Consider the following 19445-nt stretch of genomic DNA (forward strand, 5'->3'; position numbering starts at 1 on the left):
TTTCTATACTTGCTCCTTCCAAATACAGTTGTATCTGCACCATCTCCTACTCTTGTTTTAGTTTTTATGTTTTATATTTGAGGGAGAGAGACAGAGCACAAGCAGGGGAGGGGCAGAGAGAGAGGGACACACAGAATCTGAAGCAGGCTCCAGGCTCTGAGCTGTCAGCACAGAGTCTGATGAGGGGCTCAAACTCAAGAGCAGGGAGATCATGACCTGAGCAGAAGTCAGATGCTTAACTGACTGAGCCACCCACACGCACCCTCTTCTCCCACTCTTGAAAGCATGCTTAGAGGGAGTTCATCTCTACCACTTGACAAACTGCTCTTGTGAAGGTCACCAATGACCTCCATAATGTCAAAATTCAATTTTTCTTGACGAATCAGAAGCATCCGATACAGCTTCACACCATCCTTCACAAAAGGGTTTTATTCACCTAGTTTTGGTACACTCCTCTTCTGATTCTCTCCTCACCTCTCTTGTTGCCTGCAGTTTCAAACTCCTTTACCCAATCATTTTGTCTTTCTGTTTTCTAACTACTGAAGGGAGCCACAATTCTCATCAGATCTCTTCCGAGGCCTTGTGGTTTTAAGTATTGTATACAAGTTAATGACTCTAGCCTATGACCTAGGCCCTGAAATCCAGTATCATGTATTCAGTTGTCTTTTTTTTTCTTTAGAGCGAGAAGGCACAAGTGATCGAGAGGTAGAGGGAGAAAGAAGTGGGGCTTGAGCTCACCTGAAGCAGGGCTCAAGTCCCCCCAGTATGGGAGTTAAACTCATGAACCAGGAGATCCGGACGTGAGCCGAAGTCAAATGCTTAATGAGTGGGCCACCCAGGCACCCTGTATTCATTTGTTACCAACCGACTCCCTTAGCAAATCTTGACAACTCTGTTTTCAAAATGAATTCAATATCTCATTATTACTCATGACTTCCTCAGTTAATAACCTTATATAGGCCACCATCATCTCTCACCTGGACTGCTGCAGTTAACCTTCTCTCTCTCTGCTTGTACTCTGGCTCATTCTAGTTTATTCTCCATATGGCAGCCAGAGTACTCCTTCAAAACACTTATAAGTAACTTTCTCTGCTCAAAGACCTTCACTGGTTCCCACCCTGCTCAGAATAAACTCCACACTCTTTACCATGGTCTCTAATTCCCAACCTGATCTGGCCCCTCAAAGGATTCCTCTTTGACCACTCCCCTCCTTGCTAACTCCAACTTAGTGACATAGTTCTCTTTCCTTTGAATATGTCAAGCACGCTTCTACCTCAGTCTTTTACACTCACTGGAATGCTCTTCCCTCAGACATCTGCATGGTTGGCTCCTCAATGTCTTTGAAATATCTGCTTAAACTTAACATCAGAAACGCTTTCTCAGGGCACCTGTGTGGCTCAGTGGGTTAAGAGCCTGACTTTAGCTCAGGTCACAATTTCTCAGTTCATGAATTCGAGCCCCACATCAGGCTCACTACTGTCAGTGCAGAGCCTGCTTCGGATCCTCTGTACCCTGTCTCTCTCTGTCCATCCCCTGCTCGTGCTCTCTCAAAAATATTTTTTTTCTAGGGGCACCTGGGTGGCTCAATAAGTTGAGCATCCGACTTCCACTCAGGTCATGATCTCACATTTCCTGAGTTTGAGCCCCGTGTCGGGCTCTGTGCTGACAGCTCAGGACCTGGTTCCTGCTTCAGATTCTGTGACTCCCTCTCTCTCTGCCCCTCCCCCCCCCCCCATACTCTGTCTCTCTCTCAAAAATAAAAAAACATTAACAAAAATTTAAAAATATATTTTTTCAAAAAGAAAGGCTTTCTCTGATCATAAAAAGAAAAAAAAATTAGTTTGGTGCCTGGGTGGCTCAGTCCATTAAGCTTGACTCTTGATTTTGGCTCAGGACATGATCTCACAGTTTGTAGGTTCAAGTCCTGTGTCGGGTTCTGCACTGACAATGTGGAGACTGCTTGGGATTCTCTCTCCCTCTCTCTCTCTGCTCCTCCCCTGCTCATGCACACTCTATCTAAATAAACTGGGGGGGGGGGGGGAACCCCACCAAAACACTTTCTTAAAAGAAGGAGGTTAAACCAATTCTACAAGAGTCTCATAAATGAAACATACATTTTAGGTCTCTCCTGCAAACATTACACTTTCCCCAAAGATACACATTAAGCCAATATTCAAAGTTCTGTCCCACTTCTAGGTCAGCTGCCCTCATCCTGATCTTACAGATATATCACACAGCAGATGGCACACAAAGCATGGGCAAGAATGTAAATAAATTGGGGAGAAAAGCCATCACCACTGCTGATTATAGTGATTTGTTTTGTTTTGTTTTGTTTGGAAAGACAATTGCTAAATGACTATATTTGATAGCAAAAAAACCAAAAAACCAGGTAAATAAATAATAGAAAACTCTAACCTATAGAGAATCAAAATGTAACTCTGCAAATATATTACCAAGCCCCCTCCCCACCAAACACACACACACACTTTTTTAAAACTAACTTGGTAGGGTCTGCTCCTTTAAAGTAGGCATTAACAGATTCTGTAAGGGCAACTGCCACAGGTAAGGTGTCCTGATTTCCAAGGCTGACCGGGCTGGGACCTCGTGACACACCTAGAATACATATGCAATTTATTTGTTAAATCCTATAGAAAGAGCTTTATAAAATGTCAAGACAGGTAAAGTCACAAGGTTAGCTTGTCACAAATGACTCTATTATTGGTTCCATTGATGGCCCAGGTATAAATCTGGAGGTTAAAAAATAGGGCAGAAAACAAACTGGAACATAATACAGAGGACAAAAAAAATCACGAAAACATGTTATACTGACTTTTCTTTTAAATGAAATGACACTAAACGCTTGGGTTAAGGAGTGTCAGAAGGAAAAAGCCCTTCACCTGAAGAACAAAACTACTAAAATATTTTTCACAACCATTCAGATGCTAAATTGTTTCAAGTTCTACCACTCAAATACTTCAGGGCATTAAGCTGGATTTTTGTGTTTCAGCTATTTCCATCCATCAGCTATTTCTAACTGAATAACATAATGTTTCGGACACTACTCACTAGAATTCTTTTACCTCTTTGTCTAATGCATACATTATATTCCCATATATTCCCATTATCTTGATAAACAGGACAAATAATGTTAATTTTAAACATTCCTGACACGAAGTTCACTTAGATAACATACCTTTAGAGTTAAATAATATAAAGATCAGTTATTTTAAAGCATAATAAAATGTAAACAAATTTAATCTATGCATGTGTTCAGGTTTTTTTAACCTAAGCAAACTTTCTAGTTTATTTCCTTATAGAAAAATCCCTCAAAGCAGTTCATTGTCTTTCTTGACAAATGCACTCTTCCCACTCTTCTTATGTGGTAAGGTTACCACAATGGCTACTGACTGGAAAGTGGAGCATTTTATTTAATATACAATAAATGATGCAATTTTATATTTTAAAAAAGGCCAATAGCATAGATTATTCAGATTTTCTCATAAGAATAAATAATCTAGGTCAACATAGCTCTGAAATTTGAATGTATGCTTTTGTTCTATAAATATTACATAATGCTCATAGCCACCAGATAGTTCTATTTCAGCTAAGATTACCTATAGTGAAAGGGTGAGTTACTTTTGAAATACCCAAGATACTAAGCCTGACAAAAATCAGTACTAGTTCTCTCTGCCTCACACGTAAGCCCGAGATTCTACACACAGTGAGAAAAAGCTTTTGTTAGCTGTAAAGGCCAGGAAGATTTTGTGGTATTTAATATTTTGAAGAATTCTGACTTGGAAGGTTCTTCACAGTTAGAAAAATAGCTCAGGGATTAAAAGTACATGGAAACAAGAACTGCTGCGAGGCCAAAGGGAAAAGTAAGTGCTCCCTCTGACTGCAAAGAAACTTAAAATTTCATACGAAAATTTAAAACTCAATAAATATAAAAATTTACTCAGAAAATCACAACAGCTACTATTTACTAATTCCAACAAATGTCTAGTACTGAGCTAAGGAGGCATGAAAAAAATGCTGCCTTTTGGAGCCACAAGTAGTTTTGCAAAGCGGGAACATACTTAGTGGGTAAGGGATGGCTGGAAAGATGAGAGGACATGAAAATCTGTCTAGAGAAATGTTTAAGGCCCAGATCATAGCACAGGGGACATTTAATTTTATCTCTGTGGCACTAAAAACTACTAAAAATGTTCAAGAGAAACATGGTTACATTTTTCATTTCGTGAGATCACTCTGAACACAGTGGATCCTAGAATGAAGAGAAAAATGTCTGTTGTCAGGGATTCAAATTTGGATCAGGGGACAGATGATGAAGTGAAAGATAAGGGGCTGACCAAGAGGCAGAAGACTCATGTATATGCATAAGAAAATGTTAAGTGAAAAAAGCAGACTAAGTAGAGATTAACTGAATATATCTATGCTGACACATGTTTGCACAATGGGAAAATTTCACTGTATGTGTGAATTAGTTCAGTGAATTTTTTGAAAAAATATATTGTTCTATATAGCGACTCACTAGAAAATCATAAAAGCATATGTTTTCTAGGGGAAGATGAAAGCTATAATACTCTTTATTAAAGAAAACTATATTCTCAATTATGAAATTAATCTTTCCCCTTAAACCACCTACGATAAATGGATATTTACACACAGTCGTGGGTAACACTAATATCTGCTTCTACTGTGACATTAAAAATCAAAAGAAGCTTACATGTTACTGTTTTCACTTATCCAACTGGGCATATAAAATGAGAATTCTTGAAATAATCCGTATGAATTGTTAAGCCCATTACTGAAATACTGGCAAGAAGGAAAAAAGTACTGAATAGGAGGGGGGGATAAAACTCAAAATCCACTTAATATTTTGGCATACGTCCTTGCGTATTTTCTATTCTTGTTTTCAAGATTATATTGCACATACATAGTTCAAAAAAAGTTTGCATATTTCCTGTCTCAATCGAGTCCTTTAAGTATAAAAGTCTAAATTTATAATGTATTATTCCAAATACATAATTTCTTAGAAATAAAAAATCACCTGTATTTATAAGGATATTATGTGTTCTAATTTTGGTTTAATTGTTCTACATTTAAACAACTGTATGTTCTGAAAATGCAGAGCTTATAAAGTTGAAGAAAGAGGTACCTTCCTGTAATAATCAATGGATATTTTTGTAGAATTATTTACAGCCAGGAGTAAAAAACACTCCCAACTATTTGATACCTTTTTGCCTCTAACCTCACCTCACTATATGGATGGCTTTCCTAGGAGAGCCTTTGCTCTGGTAAGTTAGGTATTTAAACTAACATAGTCTTTCTGCTGCTTTTCTAACCACTTTTTCTCTGATTCTGACAACTTTAGGGGTAAGATTTATGGACATTTCTTAATGTTGAGAAGGAAAAAAAAAGCAAGGAGATGAAGAAAATGCAAAAATACTCTGTTTTTATAATTGGGGATTTGATATCAATAAATCCTATACAGCAACTGGACATAATTAGTACAAACTGAGAAAGTTAAACCTTAGAGTTATTCTTGACTTCTGAGACACCATACATTGCTGAAAAAGGAAAAAAATGAGATAACAAAGTATTTTAGATACACTTTAGGATCATTAGTCAACACACATATATTGCTTTTGATACAATACCTTGTGAAGTCTCACAGTGCTTTTCAATTTCAGAGAGTGTCCCAATCAAATTATCATCTTCTATCATATTTAAATAAAACAAAATATTGTAGGAAAAGAAAATATTTGCAAGAAATAAGAAGGATCAAAAACTTAAAGAGAGCTGAATAAGCATCATAATTTTAAAAAAGGGAACTCTTATGGTAGATTTAAAGTATCTTTGTTGCACAAGATCCACATTATACCCAGCCTGCCTGTTTCCTCCCTCACCTGTGGTTCTACTACTGCCTGCCCTGGCCCAGACTAAAAACAAGTATGTACCTACTCAATCAAAAATATATTCTATTAAATTCAAATCCCTTTAAATAATCTAGAGAAAATGGAGACCTAAAGCTAATTCTGTTTACTCAGACCACATGTCTGACTTCTAAAAAGATTCATCTATGTTTTTTATGACTAAAATACAGAGTTTGCAAAAACCAAAATTAACAAAATCACATATACAAACAAAACACAAGAATAAAGTGCTCATTACAGCTTTTTTGTTATACTAACAGTGGGTGAGAAAAGTAATAAGAATTTGTAGAAATTAGATAAAAGTGAAGATAAAAAATGTCTTGAGCAAAATCTAGATGTAATAAAATATTGGACTTACTTGCTAGGGTTTAGGTTTATATACCTATGTCCTAATATCTACTACTTTTAAATCTTTAGGTTTAGGTTTATATACCTATGTCCTGATATCTACTACTTTTAAATCTTGAGGATTTAAATTCTTATAGAAATATATAATTGCAAGCACAAAACTCCTTCCTTAAATTGAATCGTTATCAAAAGCTCTTAGGAGTATAAGCATCACTTCACATTAGAAAGGCCTGCATTATATACTGCCTTCAATTATTTATACTGGTCAGTAGTTTATAAATTTGATGCATTCTTAACAGTGTTAGAAAATTCTCCTATTCAGATAGGGAAAATGTGGCTAGTTTGACAATGCCAGGTGTGTCTACAGAAAACTGAAGTTTCTTAATGTTAAATTTTTCACGAGCTCATTAAAAAACAAAATTCAGCCTGATCATACTTTGGATGGTAACTTTCACATATAATCTATGATAATCACTTACCTACTGTTGGAGTATTGGCAGCACTTAATGAAGCCGAAGAGGAGATAGAGGAAGAACTTTCTGCCCGGGCTAAAGGAGCTGCAGGAGGTGGGCTGGTATTGGAAGTTACAGGTGGGCTGAATGGCCTGGGCTTAAAAACAAAAAGTTATTTACCAGAATGGTAAAACAATTCCTCTAAGAAAAGATATTTAGGTATGTTAAGATTAATTTTAATATAATCAACCAAATTTATTTTCTTTTAACTAAAAAGTTAAAAGAGTTAAAAGTGTTTCTTTTAACTAAAAATAGAGATGGCAGAAGTCAAATCATTTTCAAGAATATGTTAAAGGTGGAGAAGGCTATTTTAAAATAATGCTGTCAAGAGAACCTTTATACATTAAGCATTTTCTCTATTTCAATAAGTATACTTAAGACAGAGTTTCAGAGGTTAAATTATAAGCTTAAACACCATGAAGGCTTTTCTTTCATACATACTGCCAAACTGCTTCCCAAAAGGAAGCACTTATTCACTTTACTCCCTATAAACAGAATATTTCTCTGCACCTTTTTCAGCAATGAATGGATGAGCCTTAGATGGAAAAATAATTTTAAAATAGATAAAAATAAGATGGGCATTTTACCTTTTATGAGTTGTCTTTGTTGGCTTTGTCTAATTTAGTTTCGGGGGAGCTTAATATTACCTGAGCTTTCACTAACCCTTTGCTTTATCTGCTGCAAACACTTTGTCCCTAAATCTTGCTTGCCCTTTATTTTTGGTGTTTACAAATCTGTCCACATTTCCCTTTATAATTCCTTGTAACGCTTTCTCATTGAGACAGTTCACTCAAAAAAGACATTTGAGGAAATCTTAATTCTACTGCCTTCCCACTTTTCTAAACATAAAAATACATATGAAAATTTGAACTTCCGTTCATTTCTTTTACTTGGATGAATCGATTTTTTCCTTCCACATTCCTACGTGTTCCAATAATACATGAGCAACACTTCCTAAAGGGTTTCATTTTTTAAAATAAGGCATATTTAACTTAGTTAAAAATAACATTTTCCTGCTTGTGAAAGTATTCTGTAAATGAATATAATACTTATTCAATGCCTACTGTGTGTCACTATGGGTCAAGCCATGGGTTAGATACACTAGATACAAAGCAGTGAACAAGAAAGATCCTGTTCCTGTCTTCAATTATTTGAGGAACATGAAAAACTAAAGACAAAAAAACAAAAACAAAACACCCTATAAGCACTCCTACACTAAAATTAGTCAACTCTCTATTGTATGAATATAAATTTACAGATAGACACATAAAAATTAGGTACCATCCAAAGTGTTTTATACTAAGTAACCTCCCACTCCCTCAATTAACTATTTTTGAACTATTAGTTCCAGAGAATAGCTTTTTGATGACCGATTATAATAACTACTAGATTTCAAAAATATAGCAAGGCATAAAAATGCAGCTCTGTATACAGATGGAAGTGGTGCAAGGCATGAAGTCAAACACATATTAAACTCAACAGCTATGTGAAATCTATAAGCTTAGAAAAAATCTTGACCATGTACTATGGGAGAAATTTCTCCTGTAGCAACATGGCCTCATGACCATACCATATGGCTACATTTTTACAATTTACAGTTTAGAATGCACATTTTATAACTTTCTAGGAAAAGACAAAAACAGCTCTTAAGTGGTTTTCTGATTTTGGAATGGCACTGTCCAGTACAGTAGCCACTAGCACTTGAAATGTGGCTAGTTCAAATTTGAGATGAGTTCTAAGTATAAAACAGACAGATTTTGAAGACTTAGCACAAACAGAAAAGAAACTCTCCATATTTATAGTGATTACACTGTAAATTTTTTTTTTAATATACTGAGTAAAATAAGTTAATTTTACTGTTTTTAATGTGGCTACTAGAAAAACTTCAGTATCTGCTGCGTTATATTTCTGTTGAACAGCACTACTTAAAAACAGCAGTTCTTAAACATGCATCAGAATCACTTGGAGGGCCACTTCCCAGAATTTCTGATTTGTCTGGGATGGAGACAGAGAAGCTACATTTCTTCCAATCCTAGGTGATGGTAATGCTGCTAGTCTGGGGACCAAACTTTGAAAAACACTGCTCTAAACAGTGAGGCAATCCCAACAGGAATGTGAAAAGGGTGTGTGATTATAGACCCTTTGAGCATCTAGTGAAAGGTAGGTGCCCTCTCCCCAAAAAAGTGCACATCCAAGCAGGCAAGGAAAAGGGCACTTCGATGTACAGCTGGAGAGAATTAAAATCAGCATAAACTTTCTGGTGGGCAATACAGTAATAATCATCAAGAGTCTTAAAAAAGGTGCATACCCTTTAGTTCATGAATTTCACTTTAAAATTTACTAAACAAAGTCTGTGAAGAACAAAAGGATATTAAGACATGTTTATAATGAAATCATTAAGAGTGCTGACTAATGAAAACTTGGAAATAAACTAAATGTCAAATCACGTCTCTAAAAACCTTTGGAAATGCTGACAGTGGTGTTACAAGATAGAGCATTTATGCTCTGCAGCCGTTTCAAATGGTGCTCCCTGAAGCCCTCAAAGGGTGGTTTCTAGAAGGCTCTCAAGGCTGTGGTGGGAGTAAAGGATGAAAGATTCAAGTATAAAAGTCCCAATTTTACTTATTTAATACACTTGCAACTTAAGATTATTTGACAAAAGATTATACCACTTGAAATAAGTTTGAAATCTAAAGAGTAATTCATGAAATTGAAAGGTGTTCTCAAAATATTGTCAAGTGAAGAATAAAAAGTATGTATGACATTAAAAATGTACACATATCATTCATAGTAACTTTTCTGAGCAATTACTTCCACTCCACAATGTTCTAAGTATCTAACACACAGTAACTCACTGAAGTCTCATACCACCTGTTATCTTTATACTTCACCTATAAGGAAATAAGAGACTCCAAGTACACAACTTGACTAATGTCACTCAGGTAACTATTGACTAATAAGCTTGTGCTTTTAACAACTATATTTTACTGAGTCTGAATATTTAAGCACTCAAAACTTAATGAAAGGATATATATAAAAGTGTTAACTGCATATCTTTGAGTCATGAAATATGGAAGGGATTTTAATTTTGTTTTCTCTATTTCCCAAATTTCACATGATCATGTACTGCTTTGGTAATCAGGAAAAAATCCCATGTTATTAAGAGGTAGTCATTTTTATATTCTATGAAAAATAATTATCTCCTTACCAGCTTGTATCTAGTCTTTGATCTCATTTCCTTAAGTCTGTTCGTTAGGGTAACAAAAGAAAGAGGTCACTATTTCAGCACTTGGTGCTCAAGCCTTTTAGATTTTTCATGAAACATCTCCTATGTGACAGGCATTATGCAAAGTACTAACGTGGCAAAGGCATAGTCCAGTGAGGGGAACACACACAAAGAAAGTATATACAATGTAATTTGTGCACTAAGAGAAATATGAGCAAAGTACATGGGTGGGTATAAGGAAGAGAGTGATTAAATCCACTTGGGGAGAAGTAATGATCAAAGAGGGATTTAGCTAGATGGTATTTAGCTGGATCTTAAAAAAAAAAAAAAAAAAAAAAAAGAGGGCAGTTTCCTATATAAACATCTGAGGGGCATTTCCGTAAAGGCTGCAAAGTAAGACGTGGATACATAAAAGAGCATGATGTGTTTGGGGAACAGTGGAAAGTTTCAAATGGCTAGAACGTTAAGTTGCAAAGAGGAGAAAGTTGGACAGTTAGTCTGGTAATAATGCAGGTTGTTGAGGCACCTTTTTAAAGAGCCTTGTACATTCGGCTAAAACATTCAACCACATGGACTACAGGCAACCAATGGAGAGGTCTATCTAGAGAAAAAGAAGATTAAGCTTGACTTTCAGAAATTTAATACTGGCAATTAGTGTAAAACATGACACACAGTAGGTAAGAAGCAAGAAGACTGGTTTGGGAAAGTCTCTCTCTGAATATAACTCATACATTTTCTTTAATTATCTGACAACTTTTGTAGACCAGTGTTTTTTTCTTTAAGCAACATGTACTTTCACAAGCCAGTTAAGTAACATCACCTCCAGTCTCTTTATACATAAAATAAAAGCTGGACTAGATTCCCTCCAGGATTCTCCTGGCAGTACACTTCTAAACCCTAGGAAAAGGTCACCATCTCTTCCATAATATTTGACTTACAGCAGAATTATATGAAAATTGCTTCTTAATTGTGAAAGAATGGGTACTAAATGGTTATTCTTATAATGTGCTAACTTTCTCAGGAAATCTCCTTTCTTCCCGAACAATGTCTTGCTCCATGTAACATGAGGAAGTAAAGGAAGTGTTGGCTAGAAAAATTTTCCTATAATTTGAAGACTCAAATAGATAATTCCAAGCATTTAATGGTAAAGGGGTATATAGAAAAATATTTGCATCTTAAATCAAACAGTTATAATTAAAAAAAAAAAAAAAACCTGAGTACATACTATTTCATTAATCCCACTGAGTTTGCCTGAAGTAAGCTTTGGTCTGGAAGCGGGCCTTGGAGGTGGGACAATGGTGCCTACAGAAAGAGGAGTTGTGGGCCTGGCTGGTAGGGGGAAAAAGAGAATTTGAAGAAAACCATTAGTATGTAACAAACCTTACATAAATACATTCTATTATAGAGGAATTCTTGGGACTCAAAGCTAATTTTTCAGGAGTTTTGTAATATACATATTATATATCTATAATATAATTATAGATACTTGTTGAAATACTGGAAGTCTATCAAATATGCTTTTCTTGAAGCTAACAATATTCCTAAAAAACAAAAACATTGACTTTTCAGTAGAATTGACACACGATATAAAGTGTATTCCTGTTTCAATTCTTTACACCTATAAAAAGATAAAATGATAAATTAGCTAGTAAAAATACACCAATTTCAGGCCTAAGGTCTTTAGTTTATTGCCAATACATCTACTTACAGAAATGTAAGACCAAGCCTTTGAAGCCAAACACCTTCACATGAACTCTAAATAAAACACTTACCTTAATTAAACTTAAAGGTCAAATTACAAGTTGAACTACACTGTAAAGTTTCTGGTGATAATTAAAAGTATTAAAAATACCTTATTTATGAAAAAATTCCTGTTCCTAAATCCTACATAAATTTAATGTTCACTGTTTTTCAATGCCATTTACAAACTTTGCCATTTTATAAATCAGATACTAACCAGAGTATTTCTAATTAAAAATAACTCCATCGTAGTAGAAATTAATGAAATTCAAGTGTACACCATCACAATTCACAAATGTATTAGCATAATCAAAATGAAAGTGAAGAATGGAAGCTGATATGTTTAAATCATAATATTTTAAATGATTTTCAAATCCCTTTGCTTCAATCTAAAACATGGGACTGTAATTCAAACTGAAGAAGAGAATATGGATGGGAAGAATATAATTCATTAAGTTAAGTTTGCAGATGTGCAAAGTTAAAAATATATGAATGGGCCTAAGTATATCCATGGAGAAACAAAAGGCTGAGGATCCATGGTCACTGTCAGAGGAATGCAAGTGTGAAAGGAAGGAGAATAGAGGTGACAGGAAAAGACCTAAAGAAAAAGGTAGTCACACAGGAGTGAAAGTAAAGGCATGAGGGGTATGGAATCATTCAGAAAGCACATACAATGAAGGGATAATAGATACAAGCACAGTTCAAGCTGCTTGAAGAAAACAATAAAAAGCTGCTAAGAACCCCTATGTAGATTCTAAGGCTGTTGCCTTCTTCCATTGAATACTACTTTTTTTTAATGTTTTTTTAAAATTTATTTTTTAATTTATTTTTGAGACAGAGAGAGAGCATGAGCAGGGGAGGAGCAGAGAGAGAGGGAGACAATCTGAAACAGGCTGCAGGCTCTGAGCTGTCAGCGCAGAGCCTGACGTGGGGCTTGAACTCACGGACTGTGAGATCATGACCTTAGCTGAAGTCGGAGGCTCAACCGACTGAGCCACCCAGGTGCCCCATGACATACTTACTTTAAAGACAGGTTCGTTATCAATGAAACCAGCACTCATCACTATTCAAGGCATTTCAAGCTTATGAGAATTTAACATAGTAGAGATAGGTATGTATACCTGAGCTTCATCACTGACAAATGGATTGTCAATGTATTAAGACTGACTCAAACCAAGCCTGGTAGAACTGTTAACATTCAGCTCTTTTAAATAACCACAATTTGCTTTTTCAAAGTCCAAAAACATGCTGGTTTCAAGGAAAGATTCAATTACCATACACTCAAATCAGTGGGAGACAAAGAGTTTGTGTTGCATTCTAAGTTCAGTGGAAGAAGGAGAAAGCAGATGAAAACCAGAAGCAACAGGAAAATTCTAGAAGAAAAATATGAATCTACATAGCCAAATAGTTTTCTCATTTCAGGTTAATGTTATTTTAGTCCCTCAAAACTAGAAAAATATAGTAATACAGGAACAAAAGCAGGAGCTCAAACTTTCTATTAACTGAGGAAATTAAGTATGAGCATAAGAAACTTAAAGAATGTAAGAGTAAAACTCAAGGTCAAAAATATATAAAGCCACAATTATTCCTGTTTGCCCAGAGAAGTAAAAGGTAACTCTTAACAGCTGGTAAAAGTATAAATATTTATATATAAACAAACCCCTCCTCTGATAAACCTTACTATAGACTATGTCTTCTCTGCCTGTAGATTAATTGAGCTCTGGTGCTCAGCAAAAATCCCTGAAAATAACGTTTTGAAAAATATTATGCTTTTTTTTTTTTTTTAAGGCTGCTTTTTGTATTAACTCCAAAACTGATTTAGTCTATCTTACCTCCTAACATGTTGGGAGTTTTACTACTAGCCAGTTAGGCACTTGTTGAGTAACACAGCACTATCACCTTTACACTTTTTTAGACTTGTATCATCATCTCTTTTCAACACGACTAACATTCCCTGAAAGGCAAAGTAATTTGACATCATTTTTCAGACTATATAGAAAGGTTTAAAAATGCATAGGAAAGTGAACTTAAAAAGTAGCAAACGGTTAATAAATGTTTTATTTCCTAGCTACTGCACATCAAATGGCCACTAAATGAAAATGAATCCTTTTTGTCTGAAATTAAAAGTGATAGGGGTGAAACATTCTTCAGACAGTTAGCAAGAGGAAGAGAGAACTTTTTTGAAAAGTAAGAAACTGTGTTAAAGAAAAAGAGAGGGGTGCCTGGGTGGCTCAGTCGCTTGAGCATCCGACTTTGGCTCAGGTCATGATCTCGCCGTCTGTGAGTTCGAGCCTCGCATCGGGCTCTGTGCCGACAGTTCAGAGCCTGGAGCCTGCTTCGGATTCTGTGTCTCCTCTCTCTCTGCCCCTCCCCCACTCATGCTCTGTCACTCTGTCTCAGAAATAAACATTAAAAAAAAATTTTTTTTTAAAAAGAGAAACTGAGGGCACAGTTAGGAAGAAATTTCTGTATCACTAAAGCCTCTGATTTTCAATGTGAAAATTTTCATTAAGGATTCTGAAAAATAATTCATAAAAGTATATTAACAAAATTAAAATACACTACTTATGACCTTCTTCATTCTAAATACAAAACACCATTCTGACATTTTTACTAAACAAAAACAAGACCTAGGGGTGACTGGGTGGCTCAGTCGGTTAAGCGTCCGACTGGCTCCAGTCATGATCTCACGGTTCGTGAGTTCGAGCCCCGTGTCAGGCTCTGTGCTAACAGCTCAGAGCCTGGAGCCTGTTTCAGATTCTGTGTCTCCCTCTCTCTCTGACCCTCCCCCGTTCATGCTCTGTCTCTGTCTCAAAAATAAATAAACATTAATAAATAAATAAACAAACAAAAAAGAGACCTTCATGACAACTTCAGTTTTGCCTGTACAATTAACCTTCCTTATATAATCTATTAAGTTTAGTTTTATAAAACTACTAACAAGCCCACTGAGGAAGGCTGTAATGCCACTTCAGAATATGTTCAACTGTCTTTTGTTGTTTCTTGCTATTTTACAAAGTATTAGATACAGAGCACTTTCCCTTCAAAATTCCAAATTGGAGTTAAGGTTGCCTAAAATCTACAATTTATTTTAAAAATTGGTTTATAAATAATCTAATTTTAAATACTAGTGTTTATTTCATTAGTAGTAAAATGGTTCAGCATGGATTATTGTTTAGTTAATATGTCAGAGTGCAATGAACAAAGAGTTTCTAATTATAAGATCCAGATTTGATCAGATGCCAATTTATATGCTCTTACAGAAGTTCCTGATCGTCTTCGAGCTTTACGTTTTTTCATCTACAAAATAGGGACAATAAAATGGACTTCATGGAGCAGTTAATGAACTTAAATAGACGATATGCAGCTCCTAGCAGAGCAACATGATAGGAACTCGGTCAATTCAAGTTCTCTCCAACCATTCTACCATTCTCCTAACGTCAAATACTGAATGGCATTTCTGAAATCCCAGAGAAGGCAGAAGATCAACTTAAAGTGGATTTTGTTTTATTTTTTTGCTTTGAACAAGCAGTGGTTTTATTCAATAAGCATTTGGATGCTTGCTTTGATTGTTGGCTAATCGGATTTTATATTTTGAAGAAAAGAGAAACAACACATTCTTGTCAAAACACCAACTAAAAAGCATTCATCAAGTTCTTTTATATATTGCTTGGGAAGCACTAACACCTTTCTGGAAAGCAGTTTGGCAATAAATATCAATGGGTATATCTTGGGATTCAAACGTTGTACTGATAAATTATAAGGATATTATGAAACATGTACACAAAATGTGTTCTATTCATGGATTTTCACAACACTAGAAAATTGGATGCAATTCAAATGTCCAATAAAAAAGGACTGGTTACATTAATGCACATTCATGCAGTGGAATTATCTATAAACATGTTGTGGGGTGCCTGAATGGCTCCGTGGTTGGAACATGCAAGTCTTAATCTTGGGGTTGTGGGTTTGAGCCCCATGCTGGAAGCAGAGATTACTTAAGAAAATAAAATATTGGGAAAAAAAATTACTTGGGCACAGATAAGGGAATGATGCATAGAAATAAATACATGAATGAAAAAAAAAAAAAACTGGTTTGATGTATTTTTGTTTAAGCCATAGGGTCTTTCAGCTAAGTTAAGAGAACCAGTACAAAATCACTTTTACCTGACAATATGCGAGGACAAGTTAAAAATATTTTTGATTGTTAAGAACAACACACAAGTAATGAACAAATCAATTAGGAAAAAAGAAACTAATGCATTCCTCACTTTAAATATATATATATATATATATATATATATATATATATATATATACACACATATATATTTATATACATTTACCTGATGATGACGACGAAGTTAGTGAAGTAGAAGAAGATGAATCAAGAGATGGTCCAAACAGGGGATCCCAAGCAAGTAAATCGCTGGTCCCCTTCCTACCATAACATTTAAAAAACAGATTTAATTAAGGAATATTTTATTAGTATAAAATCTAGTCACTTATTTTTATATCACAGAATTGGAATAGCTAAATATATATGATTTAAAAGTTGGGCATTCTACCAATGGAATATGTGAGGAAAGTTTAAATTAAAATTTTATATTAATAAATAATTCGTTAACTGCTATAAGCAGACACTCCAATAACATTATGTGAAATCCCTAGGGTGGAATAGAGAAGATTAATTCCCATCAATCACACCTTGTTATACTCTAGCAATCTTTGGGGTTCTAAGAACAGAAATCATTTCAGCTTTACAAGAAAAGCAATAAAAGGGTCTAAAACAGCTGCCTAAGGACAGAAAGGTACTTAATTAATCCTACAATAGTGTCCTAGCCCCAAGTCATGGATAGAAAATTTCTTTAAGTGATAGGAAATCAGGTACAAATTTTATAAGGTCATATTTAAGTACTTTTTAAAAAATCTTTAGGGGCGCCTGGGTGGCTCAGTCGCTTAAGCATCCAACTCTTGATTTTGGTTCAGGTCATGACCTCATGGTTTGGTTCCTGAGTTCAAGTCCTGCACTGAGCTCTGAGATGACAGCGCAGATTTCTTTCTCTCCCTTCCGTCCCCAAAAATAATTTTAAAAAATATCTGTTTATCCTTTTCTTTCATCTTTGAAATTGTCAAGTACAGAAATAAGCCCAACAGCTTACTTGATATAACCCTGATATAACCTTCAAAGGCCTGATTATTATAGTAGATCATGCAAGGGCAGGACTTCTCCCTGGGCAATCCACAACCTGGGTCACTGAGGCAGTCTAGTGAAATGTTTGGGTCACTCAGGTCTTTTTATGAAAGGTAACCAAGACTATGGACAAAAGCATCAAGAACACCAAAATTCAAGTTTCAAAAAAGTCAATATGCTGCATAACCAAAGATTTCCCTCTACTGACCCCTTGGAATCCACTGGACTAGTTACTCTCAAGATTGAACTTGCAGCTCTTTACTTTATTTTTTTTTTAATTTTTTAAATTTTTTTTTTAATTTTTTTTTTTTAACGTTTATTTATTTTTGAGACAGAGAGAGACAGAGCATGAACGGGGGAGGGGCAGAGAGAGGGAGACACAGAATCGGAAGCAGGCTCCAGGCTCTGAGCCATCAGCCCAGAGCCCGACGCGGGGCTCGAACCCACGGACCGCGAGATCGTGACCTGAGCTGAAGTCGGACGCTTAACCGACTGAGCCACCCAGGCGCCCCGCAGCTCTTTAATAAAAACTTTTAAATCAATGTTTCTTTTTTTTCATTTTAGTCATACACCTTTTAAGATGTCTCATCTCTAAGATCCTATAGTACCTGAACTTTGCCACTACCTCTTTTTTAAAATTTTTCTTTCCAGCTTTACAGAGATATGACTGACAAGTAAAAATTATATATAAGATGTAAAAAAAAAAAAATTAATCCCATTAAAACAGTATTTTAACATATCAAACAGCCATTAATTTTTAACATTATGTTCTCACATCTTAGAAAACAGGCTCATTACAATAAAAATGGTACAGTTATCTATAAGCACATATCTAGTACCTCAACACGCACTTACATGGAAGCATACTACACATTGTATTTAAAACCTAGGATCACAACTGCATAAATTACTGAAAACAACATTTTAAAACACTTAACTTTACCTTTTAAAATGATAAATGAATACCAGCACTGTGCTCAATTAATGCCTAACTTTAAAAGTATTAAATAATTTTAAATTCTCCATTTAATGAAGACTACTTTCACTTACACAAAAGAAAAAAAACATTAAAAGAATATATTCTTACTGACAGATAAAGAAATGAAAAAAAAAAAAAACACATGAAAGAAACACCGGCTTAAAGTATTTTTTCCTTTTTTAGTATATGTGCTGCCGAAGCGAGCACATAAAGTATTTTTTCCTTTTTAAAAAGAGCTAGTGGGGCGCCTGGGTGGCTCAGTCGGTTAAGCGGCCGACTTCGGCTCAGGTCATGATCTCACGGTCCGTGAGTTCGAGCCCGGCGTCGGGCTCTGTGCTGACAGCTCAGAGCCTGGAGCCTGTTTCAGATTCTGTGTCTCCCTCTCTCTGACCCTCCCCGTTCATGCTCTGTCTCTGTCTCAAAAATAAATAAACGTTAAAAAAAAAAAAAATTTAAAAAGAGCTAGCAACATGGTTTCTAGCCCTCTCCTTTTTTAACTTGAGACATCTTCTTGTTGAAGTTCATTAAAAGTGCAGTATATTTTACAGGGTTACAGCCAATAAGTGAAGGAAAAAAACGAGAACATTTCCATGAGAATAACTAGTTAAAATACAGACATATATGAACTTGGGACACTACCATTTATTTATTTATTTTTTTTAATGTTTATTTATTTTTGAGACAGAGACAGAGCATAAACGGGGGAGGGTCAGAGAGAGAGGGAGACACAGAATCGGTAGCAGGCTCCAGGCTCCGAGCTGTCAGCACAGAGCCCGATGCGGGGCTCGAACTCACGGACTGTGAGATCATGACCCAAGCCAAAGTCAGCCGCTTAACCAACTGAGCCACCCAGGCGCCCCACTACCATTTATTTAGAAGTAGTAAAGCCACCAAGGCCAAATACAGTTAAATGGATTTTTTAAAAAATTATAAAAATAGTGTCAAGTGAGAAATAATTTAAAACAACCAGTAACCCCAAAGAACAATTCACAGCTTAGAGGATGATAAACAACACCGTACTCTAATTGAAACTGCAAAGATAGTAAAATTTTCTAGGGAAAAAGTATAAAAGAATGATATCTAAACACATTAAAGAGGGAAGGATGAATAGGTGGAGGGCACAGTTAAACTATTCTGTATGACACTATAATGTATGGAGACACACGTCCTTGCCCATTTGTCAAAACTCATAGGACATACAAGACCAAGAGTGAATCCTAATGTAAACCACAGACTTTGGGTGACAATGATGTGTCAGGGTAAGCTCAAAAATTTTAACAAATGTTTCATTCTAATGGGGGATTATGATAGTGAAGGAGGCTGGGTATATGTGGGAGCAGAGAATATACATGCAAAAACTGTATCCTCGCCTGAATTTTGCTATGAACCTAGAATTGCTCTAAATATAGTCTATTTAAAAATAAAAAAATGTGAAACTTACTCATTAGATCCAGCACATGGCTTCGATTTTGTTAGCTCTTCACCTAATTAAAATCAAAATATGAAACAA

General features: G+C 35.5%; 1 protein-coding gene across 1 annotated transcript in view; it reads right to left on the minus strand.

The window, feature by feature from the left end:
• FCHO2 (FCH and mu domain containing endocytic adaptor 2) overlaps window positions 1-19445 on the minus strand; it is a 122636-nt gene that overhangs the window by 16942 nt on the left and 86249 nt on the right. The window contains 5 exon segments of the mRNA XM_053907273.1: window positions 2502-2613; window positions 6764-6893; window positions 11248-11351; window positions 16109-16203; window positions 19377-19419. Coding sequence (XP_053763248.1) covers window positions 2502-2613; window positions 6764-6893; window positions 11248-11351; window positions 16109-16203; window positions 19377-19419 — 484 coding nt within the window.

Source organism: Panthera pardus, unplaced genomic scaffold (assembly GCF_024362965.1).
Source record: "Panthera pardus isolate Hobbes unplaced genomic scaffold, ASM2436296v1 HiC_scaffold_2, whole genome shotgun sequence".
In the NCBI taxonomy this organism is placed as follows: Eukaryota; Metazoa; Chordata; class Mammalia; order Carnivora; family Felidae; genus Panthera; species Panthera pardus.